This window comes from Brienomyrus brachyistius, chromosome 7, assembly GCF_023856365.1.
Source record: "Brienomyrus brachyistius isolate T26 chromosome 7, BBRACH_0.4, whole genome shotgun sequence".
NCBI classification, from domain to species: domain Eukaryota; kingdom Metazoa; phylum Chordata; class Actinopteri; order Osteoglossiformes; family Mormyridae; genus Brienomyrus; species Brienomyrus brachyistius.
Genome location: NC_064539.1, coordinates 145,601 through 169,196, shown reverse-complemented (window position 1 = coordinate 169,196; position 23,596 = coordinate 145,601). Strand labels below are relative to the sequence as shown.

The following is a 23,596-nucleotide window of genomic DNA, read 5'->3' as shown; positions in this document are numbered from 1 at the left end:
TTCAGCTTTAATTGCGGGAGCGGAAGTGGTGCAGAACCGCATCAGGAAATAGGCCTCCGTACAGATGAGTAGAGTTTCAAGCTATTTAAATTAAACTGAGCGACAGCATCAGCTAAGGAAATGAGGTATAAATATCTAAGTAGTATTTACAGACACGTATGCGCAATGCAGGCTTTCTGACTTTTTACTGCGATGTACTAAAATTGCATGCATGCTTCTTTTAGCTTCAGGCCCCAAACAGGGAGCTTCAGCAGCTCAAAACTTTCATCTCACGTCTTGGAAAACTGTAGGACAATAAATAAGGTTTTTCTTAACACCCTCTATCTCGTAAATATCTAAAAAAATAGCGTATTTAGGTTTAAATCAAAAAAAAAAAAGATATCACAATTACACCCCTAGTACACAGACTTTCAGTGGAAACTGCTGTCGTGAAAAGCTAATTAACTCACAGACACGTAAATAAAGCCGCAGAAGCCTGCTGATGTCCAGACGGCTTCGAGAGGGACGTCCGGCAGAGTCCATGAGGATCCCACACATTTGAGGACTGCAACTCCAGAGAAGCCATCAGAGTGCATACAAAGATGTATAGTCATTACGTCCTTTTTAATATGTTTTGCAGAAGGCAGACTCTATTAGACCCTGTGATCCCTGACGCACAGGAATGAGAGTGTAAACATCGGTAGGTTATCACTGGCTTGGGCTGCGCTAAATGGATTCGCACCGGGCTGTGGGGGCAAGTCTGTCCATCCGTCCATAAGGACATCATACGCTAAGAAATATGCGTCAAGCCGGGGGGTTGGCGTGCCAGTGGGTTACTGTAAACCCTAGCATGCAGCAAACACTGTCACCAAACCTGTACCTTCCCTCAAAGTCTTATGCAGCGCTGAATATTTAATTTGTTTTAGTGAATCTCCAAGACTTTGCTCACAATTTCCTTTTCTAAACCGCTAAGAAAACCACCACAGCTTGCTGGAACTCACCCCCATATCGGATTATTTTTTTAAACATTTCTAGCATGTGCACAGCTATGCAAAATTCATAAATAACGATTTACTGTCAGTAGTCTAAGGTATAAGCAAAATAATCGATTGACCATGAACTAGACAAGCAGCACGGAAGGTGGATAAGGCGGATGGATTCGAATTGCTTCCTTAGCTTTGAAAAAAAAAAAGCTTTTCCTCATAATTTGATTGCAGTTAAATCTATGTTGTTTTAATAATTACACAGAGTTAGTACTGTGTTATGAGAAACAGAGACTCTGAAAGTAATTAATTTTAACAGCTGTTTAATTCCAGTGAACCACAGAAATAATAGGACTGTTTATCATGCTGCTGTGTAGATACCTTAGGTAACCTCATTATGAATCAAAAAAAATTAACGATCTACAGAAAACTAAATTGCTCCCTAATGTATTCCGGTTTTAGGGGAAAAGTTAATAAAAAATAATTAAACTGGCAAAGGAGGCATAAATAGAGTTGATGCTAAATAAATAAGTCTGATGAGCAAACTGATTACAGAACTAAAGATCATTGTCGTTTTGTTTGTTTTAATAAATGCTTAATTTCATGGCAAAACGATGCCAACGGGTCCTGTTATGCATGCAGGCGTTTGATCATACAATCAAAGCACTATTAGAAGATTATTGGACATGGCTGTGCTTGTAACTTTCTGGTATGTAAACTGTCTCAAGACAACTAATCAAAAACAAGCCTGTTTGGTACAATTTGCCTCAGATTCTCAGAGTATCATTGACAGATTTTTGATTCTTTGGACTTTATTTTCTTAGTCTACCTCCGCGTGGCATAGCTAATGGACAGATGATTTCATTTGACCTTTACACTCATCAGTCTTCATAGGTGATTGAAGCCTTTCTGTGTTTAATATGTTCAGTCTGTTATGGCTGGATCATGTATGAGACCTGCTAAGACTGTTCCCACACAAAAGCTACGTGTTTTCTGGAAAAATCCCCATTCGTTTGCTGTTGGTAGTAAGATTAAATGCACCCCCGTGTCACACGCAAACTGAAAGATTGCCTCTACATTGGGATCACATTGTTCTTAAAAACCCTTGGGAATCAAGTCACGTCTGGCTTTTTAAACTTGGATTACGGAACGGCGGATAGGCAACACTCCATTTCTCACAAGACGGAAACAAAAGCTGATGGCTGAAAAATGAGGTGACACCTTTCGCCGAAACCCACATTTACTTCCCTTTACCTATAGAAAAAAATAAATAATTTAAAGCCACGCATGGCTGGGGGCCGCTGGGACCGCTGTGCCGATATTAGCGGAGAGACGCAGGGGACGGAGTCACGGTTCTTAGCCGGTCGCTGGGAGAAAGGGAGGCAGCTTTAGTAATTTATCTGGCATCACCATCAGAAGATCAACATCATACCAACCTGAAAATACAGATTCTTTTTCTATTTAAGACAGAACTGTCCAGTTTACTCAATGGCGATTGTAAAAGTTGAGGGTCATAGGAACATAAGAAGGCCATTCGGCCCATCAGGCTCGTTTGGGGAGAACTCAACTAATAGGCGAGTTGTTACATGTAAAATCTTATTTAGCTCTGATTTAAAGGAAACCAGGGTTTTAGCTTTTACTACACTAATAGGAAGACTATTCCATACTCTAACTACACGCTATGTAAAGATGTACTTGCTCAAATCCAGTTTAAAATGTTCTCCCGCTAATTTCCACCTATGGCCACGAGTTCTAGCATTTAAACTAATATTGAAGTAGTGTCTTGCTATGGTGAACCATTTTAAGTACACTTCATTTCAGGATAGTGTGGAAATCACGTGACATTGCCACGTTTAACGTTTTATTAGCTAGATGTCACGCAAACACAATTTTGCAGACATCACCACAACAGAAAAGCATTTATCTCGAGGACTCTGAAGAAATGCCGAGAAATACTAACCGCAAACCCTACTCTGCTGTAACCTGTCCTGCTCGAACCGTTCATTTTCCCTGACAAGGCGAAGGTTTTTCGGTTTTTGAATGCTTTTCACAGGCGTCTGCTTTAGAAGGGAGAGGAAACCGAAATTGGCATTTAATGTCAGCATCATGCATAGGTTGTGATGTTAACCGAAAACAGCGCTGCTCTCAAAAGTCGTGAAAATAAATCACATGCTGAAGGCCCGTTGCAGGCCAGTATGCTAGATACACGTGTGTAGAACTTACTCTCCAGTTTTGTTCAGCTCTTGAGGTCACTTTATTTTTTAACTGTGACTTCAGCCTCCCCCTTCACTCTCAGTAAGACATTCCGTCACCTATCAAAACAAAAATCATAGAAAGTGTCTGTGACATGCTTTCTTTCTCCTTGGTTCTACTACAAAAAGCTGGTTCACGCACAACAATATGTAAGCATCTCTGTGGATATATGCGTATGTGACCATTTTTTTAAGCTTCATATTCATTCGAAAAGAGACAAATGTGAGAGGAGGTTTTAAAAAAATTATGAAACAACTCTGTTCGAGGACTAGGAAGTCTTTACAAATTCACATTCTTGGACAAAACCACCATTGATGTTCCAATATCACCAACACCATACAGCGCCCCTAGTAGCTTAGGTACCCTGCATCTTGCCTGAAAAGACATCAAACCTCATCTTCTCCATCTCAGTTAAAGGAGCAGCGGGAAAAATATTCGACATTAACCTTGACAGCTAAAACACCTGAAATTTATTATGCAGTGGCTATTAGTGGGGGTGGGGTGGGGTGGGGTGGGGGTGTACGTCTTCCATAAGGTCCACAGAAACGACATTCATAAATCTCTTCAGTTCCTGCTCCTTTATGTCATGTCATGGCTACAATACTGCAGCTTTGCAACCCTCTGGATGAATTCCTCGCCTGTAGACCTTCTCACCTGAACTTCAGCTTCCGGAGGTACTCAAACATATCCCTCACTCCACCAATTCTGTGGAGTATTGATCATAATCAGGCTTATTGGCCAAGTATGTTCACACACATGGGAAATTCGTCTCTGGTCATAGGTGTGGGAAGACCTTTTGAGCTTTGGGTACTGAAAATTGGAACAATCAATAGACTTTATTGAGGTTTTTGGAACATTGGTTGATATCAACAGCTAACAATGACAGTCTTTTTGGAGAAATACTTCTGAAGTCTCCTATGAGCCACTGCGAGATAAATGCCATAACGCTACATAAAACAGGCAATAGGAAGTGCGGTAGCACCCTCAGCACCCCTGTTTACAGCACTACTAGTCAATGGTTGTCAATGGTTCTCTTACATAGAGTATTAGATACATACACAGTTAAGACAATGGTCACATAGAGTCCAGTAGATATGTAATACATACAGGGTTCCCCAGAGTTACAGGCATGCTTACTGTACAGTATATGAATTAAACAGGCTATGAAAAATGTCTTCATTGTTTATTCTCTAGGCCTTTCAGTCAAAATTGACACAAAATTGTACCTTTTCCATTGAGGTAAAACTACTGAAATTGTAAACATTAATTGTTGTTAAATGTTACCACAATCATTGGCACCCCTAGAGAATCATTTGATTAAGACGTAGCTGAAGTATATTTCCAGTGACATTCCATCCATCCAACCATTTTCTGCTTCTTATGCGGGGTGGGGTCATAGGGGCAGGGGTCTTAGCAGGGAATCTCAGACCTCCCTCTCACCAGCCACCTCCTCCAGCTCCACAGGGGAGAAACCAAGGTGTTCCCAGGCCAGCTGAAAGATATAATTTGTCCAATGTTTGCAGTAAATACATAAAGCTTGTGACCATAGGTGAGGACAAAAACATAGAGGGCAATGCACCCTTTTCCGGTCAAGAACCACGGCATCAGATTAGGAGGTGCAGATCCTCCCCCTGGCCACCTCACACTCAGCTGCAAACCGCCTCAGTACATGCTGCAGTTCACAGTCCGATGGACCCAACAGGACCACATCATCTGCGAATAGCGAAGACGAAATCCTGAGGTCACCGAACCGGACCCCTACCGCCCCTTGGCTATGCCTGGAAATTATGTCCATAAATGTTATGAACAGAATCGGAAAGAAAAGGCTACTCTGGCGGAGTCTAACACCCACCGGAAACGAGTTTGACTTACTACTAGTGATGTGAACCAAACTCTTGCTCTGTTTACACAGTGACCTGAAGACCCGCAACAGTGGACACCGTACCCCATACTCCTGAAGCACCCCTCCACAGGATCCCCTGAAGGACACGACTGTATGCCTTTTCCAAATTCCCCAAAATGCAAGTAGACTGGTTGGGCAAATTCCCATGAACCCACCAGTATCCATGTGAGGGTGAAGAGCTGGTCCAGTGTTCTGCGATCAGGACAGAATCTGAATTATCCTCCAGGATCTGAGGTTCGACCAACGCGCAGACCATCCTCTCCAGTACCCTGGCATAGACCTTCCCTGGGAGGCAGAGAAGTGTGATCCCCTAAAGATGGAACACACTTATTTTTGAACATGGTGTTTGTTATGGACAAACTGTGGTTAGCAAAGAAATTCAGGCTGGTTCAGGCTGTTCCTCCCAATCACACCCTTCCACTTTCACTGTCATTACTCACATGACCGTTACAGTCCCCCAGCAGAATTAACGAGTCCCCAGAAGGGGCGCCTTCCAACACCGCCTCCAAGGTCTTCAAGAAGGCCAGATACTCAGAACTGGTGTTTGATGCATACGCACAGACAGCAATCAAAACCCATCCCTCTTCAACGCACTGGTGCCAAACTGGGGGGTATAAGTAGACCCACACCTGCCCAGTGTCTCTCACCATGGGCATTTCCAGAGTGTAATATAGTCCAGAAGCTTAGGTCTAGAGTCCGTGCCGTGCGTTGAGGTGAGTCCAACTATATCTAGTTGGTATCGCTCTACCTCCCGCATTAGCTCAGGCTCCTTTCCCACCAGAGAGGTTACATTCCATGCACCTATAGCCGGACTTGGCTATGAAACTGGGCAGTAATTGGGCATCAAAACAGCACCTCAGAGAATGACTGACAGTGCTTCACTAGTGATATCCTCCATGGCACTTTTATGAGTAGATATATCAGCACACAAGTTTAAGGCCTTTCATTGCTCTTTAACAGCGATTTCATTGGCTTATACAGCGGTTTCTGGAAGTTGCTATTACATTTTCTTTTCACACTATTTATTATGGCTGGCAAATTTTTCTTTGCAGAAAAGAAATAATATACTTTAAAACCAATGTTAACATTCCTTTGGCTGTTTCAGAGCATTTGGTGATTGAAGGAGTATTGATCGACATGACAAAGAGCAGATGGCTTATTATAATGCCTGAGTATGCATGTGTGGTCCGCCTTTTTTTTTTTTGATGATTAGCATGTATCACGGGAAAACACGTCAGTCAGTAGCATGTAGATACTCATTTTAAATTGTGCAGTCAAATTTCTCAGATATTATAAGCAGTTTTTAATAAGCTTATTAAAACTGAAATAAAAATGCTACCCTATGTTAATAGGAACCAATTATATAAAAATAGCTTGACTATTTTTAAAGTGTACAATAATTGTTACTCTTACCACACCCTGTTTCAGTGTTACTTCACGTAACTGTGGTGGGTTTAACGTCAGTGACATGTCAGCACTGAAAGGTCTCTGTTTCATCGAACAGTGTCGGTCTGTTGTACACGTTAAATGCTACATGTTTCCAGTGCTAAAGATGGATGAAATATGGGCCTTAGTGGACAGTTTCCAACTTTAAGTTCGATGAAATCAAGGACTGTGAGTCATATTCTGGAACTGTTTTCCTAAGGCTTACTGCTTAGCTGGTACAAAACCATAGGCAAGACAACATGTGTTTACTATATATATATATATATATATATATATATATATAGCAGGAAATGTGTCTGTTGCATTTGTTAGATGTATATTTGACACATTCATTTAAATATTTAAAAATTCTCACCAGGTCCAAACATTGCATCATTTCAATAAGTAACTGAAAAAATACTTATTTAAACAGTTCATACATAAAAAATCTCATTCATTCCAAACATTGGATCATCTTTAACAGGTAATTTTCCTTCAACAGATCTTGTATAAAGAGTTTAAGCACAATCACACTACTCTCTCCAAAAGTCTTGTCTTTAGAGGAATTTTTAAGATCCCCTTTAATGTTATTAAAATATTAATGACTAAAGAATTTTTTTAAATGCCAGTTTTTGAAGACCTATTATATATTATATTATATATAATATTTGAAATATTGAAGACCTATTATATACAGTATGACCTTCACTATATATAACATTGCTTAGCAATGAATTAATTGCAGAAAATGTATTTGGTAATAATTTTTGTATTCTAACAACCAAGTGTGTTTTGAGCCCTGTACCACAGTTAACTCAGCAGCAAATTTGTTGCCTTGTTGCCTATACAGTCACTACAAAGGCATGTACTTAAATGAAATAACACATTATTATTACTATTGAATGGGCACCTAAAATCAAGCACTTACAGATTGTACTCAAGCAGAAATGTTTAACCTACTTTTAAATCTGCAGAACATATCTGTGTGGGATAAACTTTAAAAGCATTTGAGACCCTTGTGTGAAATTGCAATTCAGGGCGCGGATTTTAATGCGACTGTTCTCCTAGAATGTCTTTGTTATACTGGAGAGGAAGGAAACATTAAAGCATTCAAGTTTTTAGGTATTTTATAGCCGGGGATTCATGCGTGCAGATGGGGTAACATGTTGTACACTGACAGCAGAAACCCTGTTATTTATATACCAATGTCTGCTCTTCATTCATGCACATGCAAATATCAGTTAACAGCAAGGCCTATAGAGAATTTTCCCCTTGTCTACCATGTTAGCCTACAGACCAGCAAAATGCGCACAACTGGAGGTTAAACAATAAATCGACGCTCCGCAGATTTACCGGCATGCTGCGGATGGGACGCACCCTACATAACCTGGCTTTTGTCCGATCTTTTTAATTATTTTAATTTCTCTTCTCTGTTAAACAACACAGTGTATGCAACCTAAGACAATGATGCTAACTTTAAAATAATCATTTCCTGCAACTTCTGTGCAGTGACAATTTCAAGGGAAAACCTATTCTGACATATCTGTTGGAAAACTGGTTTCGTGTGTGTGTGTGTGCGTGTGCGTGTGTGTGTGTGTGTGTGTGTATACTGGGGGCATCATGGTGGTGCAGTGGTTAGCACTGTTGCCTCACACCTCTGGGACCTGGGTTCGAGTCTCTTCCTGGGTCACATGTGCGTGGAGTTTGCATGTTCTCCCCATGTCGTCGTGGGGTTTCCTCCAGGTACTCTGGTTTCCCCCCACAGTCCAAAAACATGCTGAGGCTGATTGGAGTTGCTAAATTGCCCGTAGGAGTGCATGTGTGAGTGAATGGTGTGTGAGTGTGCCCTGCGATGGGCTGGCCCCCATCCTGGGTTGTTCCCTGCCTCATGCCCATTGCTTCTGGGATAGGCTCCGGACCCCCCATGACCCAGTAGGATAAGCGGTTTGGAAAATGGATGGATGGATGGATGGATGGATGGATATATATACTGTATAATGAATAAGTATTTTGGCACTTTCTCCTATCCACAATTAGATTGTGTAGAGCATGCTGCCATAAAACGAGCAGCAAGCGCTTTTTGACTGGTTTAATCTTAATACATGACCAGGGTAAAATGGTGTTGAACTTTTAAACAAAATCACTGGATGAGGAGTGGAAAAGGGTAACATACGGTGCACTGTAGCACTGTGTGGTTTATGTATGAGAGGACTGGCATGATCTGTAATCGTAAGGCTGTGCACAGACAGGACTTGCTGCCAGTTACTCCACCCAAATGCACTTCCGTTGCGGACGCTATAAATTTATTTCAGATGGAAAAAATCCATCGTGGAGCTCTTGACAGACCTTGCATTAAAATGTATGCTGTGAAACTAACGCGAACAGGGAACGGCAATGCAATTTCAGCATTTGGAAGATGGGTGAATGAATGTATAATTAATTAATAGTAAAATTAACAACTTTCAACATTATCAGTAGCCACAAAACAGCAGATTCCTGACTGAGGGCCAGACTTTTTTTGTCTATGGAAAGTGTAATATTTCTTGAAAAGTAATTTGGAAGTACAAAGGTTTTTAGTTTACAAATGATGTCAGTAACCTTTTAATAGATTAATGACAAGTAACGGTTGAAATTTGTGCTGTGTCTCACACAGGGCGTACTGCTGCCATACGCCATTTTCTACCTGTGACTGACTTGAGATTTCATCTGTGAAAATAACAGTTTGACCCTCATTTGTTGTTTATTTTTATGAGCTACTTTTTCGTCTCCTGGGACTATTGGGTCACTAGTTTAAATTCTTAACCACTCAGTATCTAGCCCACGTTCTGGATAAATAGATGGATAGTAATGTAGCTCTTTTGCGTAGCGTAGCCCTTTCCTCATATCCTATGTATTTTGTTAAATTATCCAGCTTAGAGAAATAAGGTGCAGGATGTTACTGAGCCACTCTGAGTGAAACTACAGTTGGTGAACATGATATGCTTATTGCAAACCGTCCAGTCACTGCTATTCAGATCTGCCAGCCAGCGGTACATGTCACATCTGGCTTAAAGAGCCCCGTTAGACTTATTGGTTTAAACATTTACTTTATTTATCGTGAATTCTGGAACGGGCAGGCCTGTTATATTTGGCTTTCAGAGACTGTGCACCATTTCTGTGTGATGTATAGTGTGAGTCTTAAGTCATACAGTATTGTACTGTATCATGGATTCATGGTTAATATCGTTTATGTTCGCGTCTCTTTCCGTGTCTGTCTAATGTCGCCTTACCATGTAATCACAGCTTTAAACCAAGTTCCATGTGAAGTGATGTCATATTTATTGAAGATAGTGTGTCATTGCTATGTTATTTTACTCCTATATATTCAATTATCAACCCATTTCTCCTTTAAAAAAGGTTTAGTTTATCCGTTCTTTGTAAGTTATGTGTATACATGTGTTCTGCCACCCAATAGCCATGTTGGTCTACTGGATGGATACATCGATGTTTTCTGAAGCGGCTTTTGCGTTGTGCGTGTTTAAACGACACTCGCCGGTTTGGTGTGACGGTGGAAACTCCTGTAACTCGAGCGTATTCATGATGCGATCCAGGCCTTTAATTGCGAGACAAACGACAGATGGGTTAGTTATTCTGGAAGATACTGTTCCCAATAGAAAGGAAATGCTTTTTCACCCCATGCCTGGAAAATCATGAAAGTACATAACAGCCAGAAATACTTCCTACTGAAACCAATCTCCCAGAAAAGGTCTCGTGGGCTTTCATGTCTTTGCATGAAGATGTAGCAGGCAACCATGTCATGTGCCCTTGGTGTTCTAAAGCCTCTGAGAACTGTTGGAGTTGTAATAAGTCTTAGGAGAGACAATGCATACAATGCAACGCCTCTACGCGGCTAATCCCCGTAGAGTGTATTGTGGATGGACTGCAAACTCAGCAGTCCTGTTTTATAGTCCTGGTGCTGTACACCCACTCCAACACTACCTTGGTTAATGAACATTCACACATACAACAGTAATAAAAAATAAAGTAAATTTTGCAATCAAATTTCGTACGCCTGACAGCATCGCACGCCGGAATGAGACAGATCTTTGAAGGAGAATGCACAAAATAATGTTAAGAATGTCCACTTCATGAAGGATAGAAGTAATTGAGTATGGAAGGCTGAAGTAAAGTCGTGAGCTCAGTTGCGGGCCGTGTCCGAATTCAGGGGCTGCATCCTTCGAAGGATGTGGTCTATGCAGTCTTTGTATGCTGCATCCTTCAAAGGTTCAAGCAATTAATTTTGGGATCTTGGCAAATAAATTATGCATTTCTATGCTGCATTTGAAGGAGCCTTCGAAATGGGACAGCCTTGTCACACCGTTGTGACAATTTCAGTCTTTAAATGCAGCCTTGGAAGGATGTCCTCAAGTCCAAGTTGAGTTCAAGTCTTTCCATCAGTGTTTCTGAGTCGAGTCACAAGTCACGAAATTTGTGACTTGAGTCCGAGCTGAGTTATGAGTCAGTGACCCGAGTGTCCGCCTCTGCCTCCCCATTATCTGACGTATCGTTTGGTAAGAGACCATAAATTAGGGAATACAGTTGAGTCTGACCTGGGATCTGGCACATAGAACAATCTCCAACTCTAACATTAGCTCGCAGGCTAGCTTTACGCGTGGAGCATTATTGACAACCAAATTATATTAAGCATAAAAGTGCGGGGAGAAACAATAAAAAGAAATAGTTCATGACTTAAAATAGCTGAGAGTGACACAACTGTCTAGTCAGATCTCATCAGAGTTTCATTTGGAGATTTGAGAAAGAGGTTGTGAAGTTCAAGTTGCCTCATTATTGTTCCAGAACCAAAATAAAATTGATCATTTATTGAAAATGTTTCCCGCTGGCTCCTTGTAAGAGACCTAATGATGCCCGGTATGTGGCTGCCTCGAATGCCATTCACAGCTGTTGTCGCCACCCCATGAACAGTGCCGATCATTACGAAATTCTATCGAATTCATAAAGTCGTAACGATGCACGTCTTTGTTCCGGATTTCTCTTTTTCTGCTGTGTCTGCCAGCTGTTTTCTTCTTCCAGAGAGCCTGGACCAATGGTGCTCAGCAGGCGGTTACCGAACAACTGCACTACAAATTATATTAACGCGTCTGACCTTGGGGAATTGTAAGAGAATTAGACAGAGCGACCCGTTACATTATAAATTAATATCCATTAAAACTATAGATGGTTGATATTACTCACTGCTCAATGCAAATAGCATTTTTTCAAAGGCAAAGTCTTTCACAGTTCATCATTTTGGCACATGCTTTAAATTGTTACATAATAGCCCCTATGGGTAATTAAATCAAAATTTGAAGTTATATTTCTAGTTAATCTGTATTGTATAGCGTTCTGTGCTGTAATCTGTCACACTCTTTGAAATGTGACTTTATTAGGATAGTCATTTGTGCTAAAGACGTAAATAGTGAAAAAGTAAAAATTGCCTCGTATTGGCACGATATACAAATCATTAATTTTCCAAATAGGCCTATATATTTTAAATTGAGAAAATGTACTTCATATTCTTTTACCCTGATGCAGATGTTTTTGCCTGCAATATTTTACAGTTAGAACTTAAAATATAGGTCTATACCAAATAAAGCAGTAAGATAATGAGCTGTGTTTTGAAGAAGTGAACGAAGCTGAATTTATAGACTGATACTGATTACACACATTTATAACCTCGTTTCCAAAAAAGTTGGGACTCTGTGTAAAATGTAAATAGAAACAGAATGCAGTGATTTACAAATCATATAAATTCATACTTAAATGAAAATAGAACAAATACAACATATCAGATGTTGAAACTGAGACATTTGATTGTTTTATGAGTAATATAGGCTCAATTTGTATTTGATGCCAGCAACAGGTTTTAAAAAAGTTGGGACGATGGCATGTTTACCGCTGTGCTGCATCAGCTCTTCTTTTAACAACATGCTGTAGATGTTTGGGAACTGAGGAGACCAGTTGCTGGAGTTTTGAAAGTGAAATGTTGTCCCATTCTTGTCTGATATACGATTTCAATTGCTCAACAAGTTTGGGGTCTCCTTTTTTGTGTTTTTTCATTTCATGATGTGGCAAATGTTTTCAGTGGGTGACAGGTCTGGACTGTAGGCCGGCCAATGTAGCACTCAGACTCTTCTTCTACGGAGCCATGCTGTTGTAATACGGGCAGAATGTGGTTTGTCTTGCTGAAATATACAAGGCCTTCTCTGAAAAAGACATTGTTTGGATGGCAGCATGTGGTACGCCATTTCTGGATCATGTTTAGATTTGGTTTCTTTGCATAGTAGAGTTTCATCCTGTATTTGTGGATGCAGTGACAAACTATGTTCACAGACAATGGTGTTGGAAGTGTTCCTGAGCCCATGCAGTGATTTCCACTGTAGGATCGTATATGTGTTCAATGCAGTGCCGCCTGAGGACCCAAAGATTACGGATATACAATATTGTTTTTCGGCCTTGTCCCTTGTGTACAGAGATTTCTCAGGATTCCCTAAATCTTTTATTAGTATTATGTACCGTAGATGATGAAATTCCCAAATTCTTCGCAGTACTACATTGAGGAACATTATTCTTAAATTGTAATTTGCCCATATAGTCTTTCACAGAGTGGTGAATTTCTCCCCATCTTCACTGCAATGAGACTCTGCCTCTCTGAGAGGCTCCATTTATACCCAATCATTTTGCTGACCTGTTGCCAATTAACCTAATTAGTTGTAAGATATTCAACCAGGTATTTTGTTTTAGCATTACATAACTTCTCCAGCCTTTTGTTGCCCCTGTCCTAACTTTGTTGAAACATGTTGCTGACATCAAATTCAAATCGAGCATATATTTGTTGTAAAAAAATTAAATTTCCCAGTTTCAACATTTGATATGTTATCTTTGTTCTATTTTCAGTTAAATGCAGGTTATATGATTTGTAAATCATTGCATTCGGTTTTTATTTACATTTTGCACACTGTCCCAACTTATTCGGAAAGGGGGTTGTACGTAACTGGTGACCCTCACAAAAACGTTAATGTTGAATAAACCTACTTTATTTTTGTTCAGTCAAAATATTTATATCTGATTGAAGTGCTGAGGCCAGAATGTGGTATGGAATCATACAAAAGTCATTTACCGGCAATTCACTGACCACAGTTTGCGTTTACTTAGGTCCTCTGAAATACTGGTAGTTCAGCGCCCTCCTTAGGTCTTCGCATATCATTTCACCAATTTGGAATATGTATATTGATATAAAGAATGAGGCGGCATGGTGGTGCAGTGGTTAGCACTGTTGCCTCACACCTCTGGGACCCGGGTTCAAGTCTCCGCCTGGGTTACATGTGTGCGGAGTTTGCATGTTCTCCCCATGTCGTCGTGGGGTTTCCTCCGGGTACTCTGGTTCCCCCCCCACAGTCCAAAAACATGCTGAGGCTAATTGGACTTGCTAAATTGCCTGTGTGTGCATGTGTGAGTGAATGGTGTGTGAGTGTGCCCTGCGATGGGCTGGCCCCCCATCCTGGGTTGTTCCCTGCCTCGTGCCCATTGCTTCCAGGATAGGCTCTGGACCCCCGCGACCCAGTAGGATAAGCGGTTTGGAAAATGGATGGATGGATACAAAGAAAGAAAAGCTGATTGATTTTTATCAAAAAAACCTTATAATTCTTGCAGCTGAATATTTTATAGGAGAAATACAACTTATGCACCTTGTTCAGAGGTACAACAGCAGAGCTTATTCTTGGACTTATATTGTGAACTGTCCCAACAAGTCTAACGAAAAACAGATCGGTGTAATACAGAATAGCACAAATGACAAATACAATAAATACAGGCCTGGATTTAGAAAAAGGAGTCATGACCCACCAGTGGTTATATGAATGGGAAGTTAAAATTCTGTATGGGAGCCGATTATTAATAATTGATTGAAGTCAAACTGAGCTGATTATCAAAAAATCATTTCAAAGAAAAAACTTTGCAGTCTCAGCACAAGATTTTTCTAAAAAAAAAACGCAATTACGGCTATAAAATCACTTTGCGGCTTTTACAGTGTTCAGTGCGATAATCACAAATAGTCAATGTTGTTTATTACCTGTAACAATAATTTTTGACTCCGTAATCAAAAGTGTGCGATTGTGCCTTTGTCGTCATACTGTAAATGATCATGTTGGCATTGCCAAAATTCAAAGTTTATCATATAGGGAAGACCGGGTATGGCTGTAACTTGGGCAGACTCCAGTGCCTCCAATTAGGAGGAAGTCTATAGAGAAAAAACAGATTTTGAGGTAAGAAAATGCATTTCTTTGACCAAGACTTTATTTTGTTTAGTAATTATACAATTGCAGATGTAATCCTATGACTTATATTATATGAAATTGTAGTTTCCAGGGCAAAATGTGATGTGAAAATACAGCAAGAAAAACAACAGCTGATAGAGGTAGGGTGGATTGTAACACAACTTTAAAAAGTATTACAACCATCCCCTTACATACACCTAAGAACACTTCCTCAGATGAACCATGCACCTCGGGGTTGTCTCCAGGTCAGGGGTACAGTGCTTTGGCTATATGGCCGTTTCCAAAAGCAGGGCCAAAGAAAACAACTGGCAGGACCAGGAAGAAGAGGCCGCCTGAAACATTCAGTGCTTGCTTCACTGGTGGAAGAACAGAGAAGAGGAAGCAAAAATGTAACTAAGAGTATCATGAAAAAATAAAGATAGACAAAAGAAAAAGGAGCGAAAGCCCACGAGGAAACTGTTAAAAGCCAGTGCTGAGGTCTCTGAGATCTCAGATGAAGACGACTTGTGTATTGTCTGTGTGGAGCCATGTAGCAACTCGAAGACAAAGGGATCGTGGGTAAAATGTGCCCTATGCAGTCTCTGGGCCCTCCAAGACTGCACTCCAGGGTCACCATTGTGACTCTAATTAAGAATATAGAGTCACATACGCACTCCTGAGTGAGACAGAAACTGGATTTGAGTTATGGTTTGTCACAGTGACACAGACATTGTTCTGGATTGTTATTTTATATAATTGTTACAACCTAACCTGGTAGCGGTGTAGGCTGTAATAAAAGAACACCATGTATTTGACATCAGCTCACAATGTTTGTGATATTTCTGCAGAGATTTGAATTGAAGTCATTTGTAGTAAATCTGTGTGTGTAGTGTGTGTGTGTGAAAGTGTGAGATCTCGAGGTTGAAAATTCAGTGAGTTAGAGGCGCAGAAGCAAAAAAAAGTGTTAAAACCATACCCGGTCTCCCCGACCCTTTAAAAATCACGGACGTTCAATTCATTACCATGCACTGTGACAATCCTTAGTGGTATTTGCCAGGCAATTTACTATGTGATTTATAGTCCTGGTTGAATAACCTCTAAAAATTGCATATGAACGTTAAAAAAAACTATTTTGATTTAGATTAGTCATCTACAATGCTTGCTGTATATTTTAGGGCTCCTTATCTTTAACCATTTCTGCTCGAAAATGAGTGAAAACTGCAGGCTAAAAAAAACTGAACTGAAGGTAAACAGTAATTCAGACAGTAATGTCTGAATTGGAAAAAATGTGCTCTTGTACTTGTCGCTCTTCCATTTTAACGTAAACAATAAGACATTATGTTTTAGTTAAAAACGTAAATCATGGTACCTAGACAGTTTTAGACTAGACATCGATGTCCTCATTACTGCTATGTCCAAAAATAATATTTAACTTGGATGCTATGGAGCTTCAAGTTCCGTTGCGACGGCATCAAACAGAAAATCTAAGTCTGATGAGATTTCACCTTAAACACTTGAATGCTCAGTCTCACCCTTAAAAGTCACGGATTAACGTAATGCAAAGGGTACACCTGGCTTATACCCTATACTCGATGTCACCAGAGCAGTGCACGATATACCACGCTGCACATAAGATTACTATAGCGTCGTCGATCTTCAAAATCCTTTTCATTAGTGGGACCGTTATTCATTACGAAGGCAAAGAGACCAACAAGGTCAATGTCTTTGCCGTCTTCAAACTCTGACAAAACATTTATTTACTTAAGCAGATACAAAACCAGACTGTGTTCTTACATGTTTACAAACCTGCACACTTACAGTAGGCCTACCCCGACATCTGTTTTACAATTATTTTGGATTGTTAACAGGCACATTTTTAAAAAAATAACAACACATCGCTATCACACTGACACAACATTATCTGCATGCTGGTTTTACAACACGCATGTATTCTCAGAGAAACACTGATGAAAACACTCAGGCAGATAGTATGTTCAGCATATCTGCTGCCTATTACATAAGTTTCTTCCTTGCCCTTAAGATCAGGTGTTTTATTTTCTCCGTGGGGGGGGATCATCAATGTGTCAATAGTGCATCGCCACAGCTGAACTTCTGGACAGTGCATGTATTCACAACAGTGAACAAAAAAAATAAAAACCAAATAAATGCAACATGATAGACTGACGTTAGACTCACACTCTCAAATTCGAAGCCAATAGGCTGAAGATGCAGTCAGAGTGTGAGAATTTACACCTATTCTCCCTCCAAAGGTAAATTTTGGGTAAAGATATTTTAATAAACATAGTAAAATTAGAAATCCAATGCATTCAACGGATAAGGACGTACGCTACGGTGCATAAGTATGCAATTAAAATCAAATTACCGAAATACTAATAGGACCAAAGTAATATTAATATGACTGATATGAATTACCTGGAAAAATGTGGGTCTTGTATGCAAAGTAAATATTTTCATAAGGAAAAGATTCTCCCGGATGGGCTCATTTTAATATATCGCCTCGATACGTAAAACTGCTGTATGAAGGAATATTTCTATTTGCATTCTTGGAAACTATCTTGCGTAAACGTGAGCAAAGGCTGAAGGAAGAATTAAATGGGAGCCTTTACGCTGAGATCCATCTGTCTAAAAGGATGATATCGCTCCCAGATTTTACACCATGATAAGGACTGACTGGCATACAGAGCTGGCTGGTGAAAAACAGGATTTATGGGGGGGAAAAAATATATACGTTAAATAATCCAATCTTGAAATTGATTTGAAAATAAAACATCTCCTTACAGCTGAGTGAGAGGATACAAGTAAACAGAATTTATGCTAGTTTTTAAAGGTAACTTTTTGTAATAAGCACAGAACCACCCTGCAGACATAGCAAACTCATGCAATGCCGTTCCTCGCAGACGGTTGACCTACAGTACCCTAGATTATCCCTGACATGGCAAGCCAGGTGACCTCAGACTTTGGACAACAGGCCAGACTCCGGGGCACTGGCCTTTATGAGGGTCTGGATCTCCTTGAATTTTGGGTGCTCTTTATCCGAGACCAGCTGCAGTAGAACTGACTCGCTCGTGGTGATGATGATACCAGTGCGAGCTAGACGCTGTGGGAGACGGCAAAGACGTAGCAAGTTTATATTTTTAAAAAGGCACATTGTCATTTTGAGAAGCAACAGTCCATTTACACAATGACGACTAAAACGTTAATGATTTCATTCATACAGACTTCAAATGATCCAGGTAAGGTGGCTACGGGTGATACCTTCCAAACTACATTAACATGGAAAAAAACACTGAAAACAATTTTCTTTTGCTCTATAAGTCTATCTATAAATCTATGAACACTACTTTCTACTCCAGACATACATAGTTTTTGAAATTTATTAAAAATTTCCAGTAATTGTTGCCAAGGAAAAGACTGGCTCTTTCTGTACCCAGAAAACATGACACAAACGTTTTGTCTAATGAATGAATTACAAAGTTTTTCCCTGTGTAAGGAGTTGCTGGGTTTACCTCCAGTGCAAACATCCTATCCATCATGCTCCGGGAGGATGTAGAGTCGGCAATGATGTGGACTTCCAGACCCCTACCGATCAAATCCAGGGCTGTCTGCTGAATGCAGACGTGGGTCTGTGCAAAAAAGAAGCGGAAGGGCTGGCTGTATACTTCAGATAAAATCGATGGAATCGACTATACAGTACAGTAACTGGCATGCTTTGCACTACATCCTACTTTAAATAGTGTACATTAATATGTGTATTCCTCTATTTCTATAATAGTAAATATCATAACTGGGTAATGTTTGCCATGGAATGCATGCGTTTCGTTAACATGTAACCGTGCCATGTAAGTTCTTGGCTTCATTTTCTGTGCCACTGCTAGTATTAAACCTTAACAGTGTTAAACTCCCATTTTAAATAAGCCGTCACCCCCTTTATCCCACCCGACTCATCCCCTGGCCACATTAAGTTTTTTTGCTCTCTGTTTGTAGGTCTGCTGCATCGAAAACATTTGGTGCTCTCTAGAATTGCGGCATGACACAGAACGAACAATGTGGCAGTCTTGCTTTAAGTATGCTACGGACTGTTCTCGTCGACCTGTTTGATTTCCTTTTGTCTGGACATCATTCGTGGTCAAAGATGGCGTCGTTTAAGTGTACGGCCAGCTTTAATCAGGACATGCAACAGTCCAGCATCCTTACAGAAATCTAACGAGGAATTAGGGTGTATATTTCTTTGGATTATTTTCTCAGTTTTACTTTCAGTCAAGTAAAATACTAGCAAAACATTATTTCTACCATTAACTACTTAGAAAATGCCTGAATACAAATAAACCTTAAATTAGCGTTTCTCAGCTGGACCTTCGGGGGCCCCAGGACTGTCTAGGTTTTCGTTCCCCTCTCAGCTCCTTGCCAGACAGTCTACATTTTTGCTGCCTCCCAGCTCCCGACCAGTAGCAGGGAGGAACCAAAAGCATGGACTGTCTGGGGGTCCCCGAGGACCAGTTTGAGAACCACTGACATAAATCATAAAACAGAGCAAAGCTAAACATAGACGATGTCTACATCATGTAGGGGTTCACCATACCTCGACCCCAAAGAGCACCACGCTCCGCAGTCCGGGAATCTCGGCCAGTACAGCCTCCACTTCAGGCAGCACCATGGAGAATTTGGTCTTGGGAAACACCAGCTTGGCTCCCGTAAGGTCCAGTTCCTGTACTGTGCTGCCCAGGCCTTTGGGATACTGCTCGGACACGATCACCGGAATGCCCAGAATACGGGCACCCTGTAGCTGAGTGCAGAGGTCGCAAGAGGACTCAAGTGCAACATTTACACAAGATCTAAATGCCATACTAGCTGCTCTCAGAAGTACATCAGAATCGAACTGCAGTAATGACAAATCTCAAAAGTGCATTAAAGCAAACTGATCTGTATACTGTGGTCATAACCTTTAAGCCAAGCCTACATCTCTTGAGTATAATTGACATAAGCAATCTGATGTTGTGCCATCGATCCTCTACCTATTACAAACAACTCATGAAAAGTCACCATACTGCTATTGCAGGGACCCCTCCGAGATCCAGAAATAAGTAATTGTCGTAAGCATTTAGGAGCAATCGGAGGTTTTATTGAGAAACAAATCGGTCAACACCTTCTCCTTTGTTGGCCAAGGATATGATTAAAATCATGCTTACATGCAACACACCTCTGCACTCAGCTACAGGGTGCCCGCATTTGATCTAGGATTTTTCCAGAAGATTGACATTGTCCAATTTATCCATCCATCTGCCTAGAACCTGTCCAAGGCAGGATAGGGCACAAGACAGAAGCACACCCAGAATGGGTTTTTAGTAGGGATAGGCCTTTGAGGCTTCATGAACCATTTGCTATATTTTTTTGTCTCCACTAGATGGTGCTCTTGGTTTGCTTTGGGACATGCTTTGAGTCCTTTTATGAACAGACAGCACCAGCTAGTGGGATCAGAAAATACATCAAATGGTTCATGATGCTCCATTTGCCAATCGCTAGTTTTCAGTTCATTGCAGGATGTGCACATGCAAACACATGCACATGAACTTACCAGTCTCTGTCCCACACTGATGATATCCCCAAAATATTTGATTGCTGGCCGGAATCTTTCTTGCATGTCACAGCAGAAGAAGACCGTGGTGGACGGCGACAGGTTCCCCAGGGTGGTGATCTGCAGACAGGGGAATGACTGCTGCATAAACACGTTTGGACTTAGTCAGAATTCTGTCAAGTTCACACGGTTCACACCTAATTCACCATCAAAGGGTCCAGAACCTGTCTACCGGGCTTGCCATCAACATTATGCATCACTCCGCATGCCAGACATGTGCAATGATTACACATAAATGAAGGTTTATAGGCTCAGCACCGAATAGATTCCTTTTAAGGAGAAGGACTCATTCCCTGTCATTTCAACCAACACTAAACTGCGATTCTATGAACATTTCCTATACTGGCTCCAGAGCTACTCGTTCAGTTTTCCCCATAAAACTTGCCCATTAAAAACACAAGGACCTTGCATGGTCTCCACCCATACATTACTGGTTACTGGAAGTGCTGAGAGCTGCACTGGGGAAAATGCATTGAATTAACCTGACACTATTAACGATTTGGCTTTCTACTGGATTGTGCGCTCATTCAGATTTTCCAGGAAATCAGTAAGCTTCCCAGGATTATAAAATGCCCCACTTTGGTAATACTGCCAATAACACTCTTCCTGGCCTCATTGTTTTAATGTATTTCCACTATTATAAACATAATCTTTTGGGCTAAAATAGAAGATAAATTATACAGTCAATACAAAGTCTTCCTAATGTTTTCTGTGGCTTAGAGTATCCAGCCAAGTCAAATATCGGCCTTAGCTACAACTGAAATACAGCAAATCAGTAGCAAATTGCTTCATATTTTTTATGCATATATTTTGTGAAGGAATTGTAGCTTTCAAGAAAACCTGCAAAAATATACCAAATACTATACATTATGTACTTAAAAATTCTACCTGATAGGTCCATTTTGACCATGTAATTTTTAACTTTCTAAAGTGCTGTATTTGTTTGTTAATACTTACTTATTAGTAGTTAAGAACTAAGTACGAACGGAGGCAAATACAGAAGAACAAATGTGGTTATATGGATCCACATACCGCCGAAAGGCGATTTCATCTGCACCAGTCATCGGAGTGACCCGGCAAAATGTAGAAAACCCTGTATGACATTTAAGCCGCATTCAAACAGGCTCGTAATGAAGGCGCTGGCTCAAGCAGGACGCCACTCTGCTCTTGCAGTTTCATATTTATCAGCCAGTTGATGAAAATGATGGACTATACAGCCTAGCGAACCGTAACGAATTAAAAGAACAGTTCAGTGTGTTACTATTGCCTGTCCTAAACAAGTGCTTAACTAGATAACTTCAACTATAGATCTGTCGTCTGCTTTATGCTACACAGTTGGTTAAGTAACTAATACAACGATTGCACCATATTAACTATCCACAGATAAACTCGTTGCTTTTTTGTTTCCTTGCAGGTGCCGGTGATGAGGAAATAAACTTTAACCAGACCCCCGCAACACGTTAGGCTGCCATGTAAACGAATGGACTGTTGAAACATGCCACATACTTCGTGTCAAATGAAAGCGATCTACGTTGCCTGCAAGGTACGTTAGGAGAAATGCACACTTCCTTACATCCATTTGCAGAGGTACGAGGCGAAGTTTGCATTTCTCGGATATCACAAATCCCTTGGACAGGTCCACGTACTGCCCCCACTCGTCGGAAAACAGCTGAATGACGAACTTTCGGTGCACGTCGATCTGATGTCCGTAGATGGACAGGAACTTCTGGATGAGCAGCTCGTAGCCGGAGCCGACGGGGACGGACGACGGCCGGGAAAAGACGGAGTATGAGAATAGCACAGGGACATGATTGTTGTTGCCCTGAACATCCGCCATGATGGTGTGACGGGGTGGAAGCGACGGAGGAGGAGGCGGAGAAGAAGAGCGGCTGGTTACTGCCCCCTCAACCTTGACCTACTAAGCTTCGGTATAGTATATGCCGGGACTCCGCTGCTTTTGAATTCATTCAATGCAATCGTGAATATATGAAATAAACCCGAGCGGTCAGACAAATGAGATAATTACGGCTGATAGTTTCTTGGGTAGACGAAGTGGTACTATAAGCGATATCATCACACAGCATTGCGATTATTTACGCTCAGCACTACTTAAAGAAAGCAAAAGTGTAACATTTACTTTTAAAACTTTTTAATGCTTCATACAATATATATATAATTACATAATTCGGGCACAATTTTCATTAACAGTTATGACGTCGTGTCTCACTGTTAATCATTGCATTACAGTTTGTATTGCAGCTGAACTTATTGTAATTACTTGGGCATAGTTGTCTAAAGATTACTAAAATTGTTGATGTCTGAAACTTTGCAGATGCAAAAGTGTGAATATTCAAGAGTAATGAATATAAATGATGTTTTACGAAAAATCCCAATGCTGGAATTTAATGGTGAGAGAGGGAAAGAAAACTAAAAAAAAAAAAAAGTAGATCCACTATATTTTCAGCAGGGGGGATTTAATTATGATTATCGATGTAAAATCATATCAAGAAACAGTCTATAGAGTGGGATGTATGGAACGGTCCGGATTACAGCTCTCAGATGTGTCTCCAGATGTTTCCCCTATAAACTCCATTCAATTCCTCAATTAAAATATTCTTTATAGAAAACACCACATGAAGGAATACAGATATGCACTGCAGGTTCTCCTGAGCTGCACCACACCCTCTCTGTAGACAGAGGACATGCTGCTTTGCTGCCACCTTCTGAACTGTCAAGTGTATTTGTCAAAGCACCTCGAACGCTGCCACACTCCTGCTTTGACATTAATCTAATGATGTCCGCTCATATTAATATGCAATTTAAATATTAATTATATACTATCTAAGTTTACTGTCGGGTTTACCTATATTACTCTTCCCCAACCCAAGACCAATCCAATTATGTTAAAAAATGTAACGCCCTTAAATTTTCTCACAAATTTCCTCCCCTTTGCACAGCCTCAGACTGAAATGCATTGTAAAGCCAAAATACACAATAGTGTGTGTGTGTGTGTGTGTGTGTGGGGGGGGGGGGGATTATAAAGGTTTTGATACCAAGCTGATAAAGGTCAAACATACCAAAACAGCTACTATTATAATGGTTATAGTAA

At 40.6% G+C, this 23,596-nt stretch overlaps 1 protein-coding gene across 1 annotated transcript; it reads right to left on the bottom strand.

Annotated features, from left to right (window-relative positions):
* Nucleotides 1-16,581: 16,581 nt before the first annotated feature.
* Nucleotides 16,582-22,364, bottom strand: isoc1 (isochorismatase domain containing 1). The gene is made up of 5 exons (XM_049018694.1): nucleotides 22,061-22,364; nucleotides 20,428-20,547; nucleotides 19,435-19,638; nucleotides 18,362-18,478; nucleotides 16,582-17,952 (listed from the first exon to the last, which is right to left on the bottom strand). The coding sequence occupies exons 1-5, from the start codon at nucleotides 22,322-22,324 to the stop codon at nucleotides 17,806-17,808; spliced, it is 852 nt and encodes a 283-aa protein (XP_048874651.1). The 5' UTR covers nucleotides 22,325-22,364; the 3' UTR covers nucleotides 16,582-17,805.
* Between the last annotated feature and the right edge of the window lie 1,232 nt (nucleotides 22,365-23,596).

Coding starts and splice junctions, on each gene's coding strand:
- isoc1 (XM_049018694.1), bottom strand. CDS start 22,324: ATGGCGGATGTTCAGGGCAACAACAATCATGTCCCTGTGCTATTCTCA. Junction 18,479..19,434: donor TGGTGCTCTTTGGGGTCGAG/GTATGGTGAACC, acceptor TTTTTTGCACAG/ACCCACGTCTGCATTCAGCA. Junction 17,953..18,361: donor ATAGGATGTTTGCACTGGAG/GTAAACCCAGCA, acceptor CGTCTCCCACAG/CGTCTAGCTCGCACTGGTAT.